General features: G+C 53.8%; 1 protein-coding gene across 1 annotated transcript; it reads right to left on the bottom strand.

Annotated features, from left to right (window-relative positions):
* Positions 1-756: 756 nt before the first annotated feature.
* Positions 757-3575, bottom strand: PPIE (peptidylprolyl isomerase E (cyclophilin E); the record flags this gene model as incomplete). Its single annotated transcript, XM_010083815.1, has 8 exons — positions 757-835; positions 930-1072; positions 1670-1855; positions 1938-2061; positions 2187-2287; positions 2721-2802; positions 2904-2930; positions 3528-3575. Coding segments are annotated over 8 exons (780 nt in total), but the record flags the coding sequence as incomplete, so codon positions are not given.
* Between the last annotated feature and the right edge of the window lie 30 nt (positions 3576-3605).

Raw genomic sequence — 3605 nt, forward strand, 5'->3', positions numbered from 1 at the left:
CGAAAAACCAGCACGTGAATAAAAGCAGTTTGGAAATTAAACCCCTTCCTACAGCCTCAGAATTATTTTTTCCCCCTCTTCCATCACCCAAAGGGCTTCTCCGTTTCCTGGTGCTCCTTCTCCCGACTTTGTTCTCCCACGGGCACATCCCAGTAACCGCCCTCGCTCTGGGATGGAGATGGACCAGGCTGGTCCCAGCCAGGGACCTGCCTCCCTCTGCTGCTGGGAAAGGACACTACAGGGACAGGGACACACCAAAACCACCTCGAGATCCTGCTGCAGAAAAAGCAGGAAAGATTGGGCTCCGCTCTGCTTTCCCCCACACAGGCACCCTCCCCTGGAGCCAGGGTTTGGGGACCAGATTTGAGCAGATGAGGGCAAAGGCAAAAAAAAAGCATCTTGGCTCACACAGTAAGAATTCAACAGCCAGGGTACGTCCTCGGCATTTTAAAACTAGGTTTTATTGTTACACCAAACCTAAAGCCTTTCCCAACCACAGCAGCAGAACCAGCCCCGCCCCGCTCGGGGCACGCAGCTCGGTGCAGGCTGAGCAGCGATTTCTCCTCGGGTGGGTCGGACCCCTGCACGCTGTCCGCAGGCACGCTCACGCCAAGCTTTGCATGGGGATTTCGACAGAAGCCGCAGGATCTGGGCACTGCCGGGGGTCCTGGGCACTGCTGGGGGTCCTGGGCCTGTCCCACCCCCGCCAGCTCCCCGGCCCCTCCTGGACAGGCTCAGCCCATCCTGCTCCCACCAAGAGCCGAGCTCACGGGCACTCCCCGCAGTCCGAGATGATCACCTTCTGCTTCGGTTTCCCGTCTTTGGTGCCCTGAGCCTTGGGGAAAAGAGCAGCAAGAATTAAAAAGCACAAAATCTAAGGGCAGGAAGGAGGTGGGCTCTACCCCGACCGCCCTGCTGCCGGCACCCACCTCGATCTCCCGCACCACGTCCATGCCCTCCGTCACCTCCCCGAACACCACGTGCTTCCCGTCCAGCCAGTCTGTTTTATCGCAAGTGATGAAGAACTGGGAGCCGTTGGTGTTGGGGCCAGAGTTTGCCATCGATAACAGCCCTGAGATCAAACAGTGTGGTGTTAGAGCTGGGGAGGGAGCGCTGAGCTCCAGCACGTGAGCTGCTACTTCCACCCAAACCCCCATGCTCTGCCAAATGCTGCTGGTTTCAGCAGAGCTTCGAATATGAGACTCCACAGAAACTGGTGGAAACCAACTATGCTGAGAGAGAAGCATCCGCAAGCAGGAAAGACAGAAAGGGGTTGAGACTGCTCATCTATTTTCAGTTGCAATAACAGAAAAGCTGCTTGTATGGAGATAAAGTTGCTTTTTGTTGCTTTTCATGGTCACACTGTGACTCTCTGTCTTTAAAAATCAAACAGGAAAGCAGCTTTGAAATTATTTCTCCATTATGTAACGCTGCAAATTAACAGTGGGTGGATGGAGGGAGAACGATGCATTTCTGCTCGCTGAATACCAGGGATACACGACGGTCTGACCACAGCAGATTACACGGCAAAAGAAGCGTTTGGCCCACACAGATTATAATTCAGGGCTGTTCCTGTCAACACCGTCTAGGTCCAAACAGCCCGAGTGCAGACCCTAGATGACGCTGAGACATTTTTCTCTCCAGCCCCTGCCTAGGGAGTTGGCTCTACCTGGCCCTGTGTGTTTGAGAATGAAATTTTCATCGTCAAACTTCTTCCCGTAGATGGATTTGCCCCCGGTGCCGTTGTGGTTGGTGAAGTCGCCAGCCTGGCACATGAACTGGGGGATGATGCGGTGGAAGCTGCTCCCTTTGAAGCCGAAGCCTTTCTCGTGGGTGCAGAGGCAGCGGAAATTCTCTGTTGGGGAACAAGGGGGAGAGAGGTGAGAGCTGGGTGGCAGCTGAAGGCACCACACTGGGGAGGCTGAGCCCCTCCTCACCGACGGTCATGGGCACCACGTCTGAGCGCAGGAGGATCCGCAACCGCCCCGCGGGTTTGTTTCCGATCTTTATGTCCATGTAAACCTGAGGGTTGACCCGGGATTTCTTGGCAGGAGGCTCACCCTGGGCAGGAAAAGAAAAAAAGCAAGTTGAGATGACATTCCTCTGCTCTGCCTCTGGGGATGGCTGGCCCCACCCTCTCATCCTTCAGGACAGCAGGGACACTGAGCTCCAGTTGTTTTTCCTACCTCCTGCACCTCTGGTTTGGGGGCCTCTGCTCCTCCCTCCTCCGTGTTCTCCTCCAGAGTCTTCCCAGAAAACTTCTTCAGCCACTCATCGTCCGACCAGACTGCAAAGGCAAAAGGAAGGGTCAGAGCACAGGAACTGAACCAAATCACAACGCAGGGGTCAGGGCACAGCACGGCACTGGCAGCAGGATCGCACCAAGGCATGGGAGCACTCGTCTGGCAGCAGCCTACCCCAACAGACACAGGATGTGGGGAAATAAGGGACAAAGTCACCTCTGGCACGTGTGTGTGTGCTGTGCCCTCTGTCAGAGGGCATGAAGGCGATTAGAAGTGCAGCCAAGACTGTCTCCATTCAAGGTGTTGGGGAATATTTTTGGTTATTCGGTTATTAATTTATTTTGTTATGAGGATGCTGCTCAGATCCTCGAGATCCCCAAACAGGAGGCAGAGCAGAGGTCTGGGAAAGCAGAAAGGCTGAGGCACAAAGCTCTGACCATCCACAGCGATGCTCTCCCCACCCGGGCACCAACTCACCCGGCCTGGACGATCCCTCTTTAATTCGCATCGGTTTGGCCAAGTTCACACGAATTGTCCTGCCAAAGAGCTCAGACTCATTCTGGAAAAAAAACAGAACAAAGCCCAACAAAAGGTAAAAAAATCCCTGTGCCCCCCAAATCCCCGCAGAGGTCCAGAGCTTGCTTTCTCTACGGTCCGTACCATGTTGTCAATAGCTGCCGCTGCATCCTGACAAAAAAGCAAAAGAAAAACATTATTATCATTTCTTCTCTCTCTACCTTTAAAACAAGGCTCAGCATACACGTGCCGCAGCATTTTGTTGCAAAAAAGATTGCCAAAGGACTGTTTTCCTAAACCTCCTTTACCCCAGGGCTGTAAAAACTGATGGAGCTTACAAAAGCCGTATTCAAACGAGTATCTGGGGTTTGTCTTCCCACAATCAGCCCACTAAACCCATTTTAGGTTTGGTGCTTCACTGCTTACACCAATATTTGAGAAAGGAGAAGAGATCTCCCGTACAAAGTCCAGGATAAGTTATAAAATGGCAAATATCTGACAGAGCCCCCCGCCTGCAAAGCCGAGAAACCCCTCCCCACTGCTGCTGGGCTAGCAGGGATGCAGACTGGGCCGTGCTTCAGCTCAGAAGAAAACAGGAAAACTGGGAACTTGGAAAGGCAAAACAGCAGCTTCGAAGGCTGGAGAGTGACCTGACATGAGTAGCCCCCATCCTCTGCGGCACTGCTGGCCCCAAAGGGAAGAGGATCCAGCCCAAAACACCGGGGGAGGAAGAGCCCCGTGCAGCTCGGGTATCTCCCCTTTTCTCACCTCCGCCAGCTCAAACTCGATGAAGGCGAATCCCCGGTGCTTTTCTGCAGAGAGAGAGAAAGAACCAGTCACGAGCGA

Source organism: Pterocles gutturalis, unplaced genomic scaffold, assembly GCF_000699245.1.
Source record: "Pterocles gutturalis isolate BGI_N339 unplaced genomic scaffold, ASM69924v1 scaffold10850, whole genome shotgun sequence".
Taxonomy (NCBI): Eukaryota; Metazoa; Chordata; class Aves; order Pterocliformes; family Pteroclidae; genus Pterocles; species Pterocles gutturalis.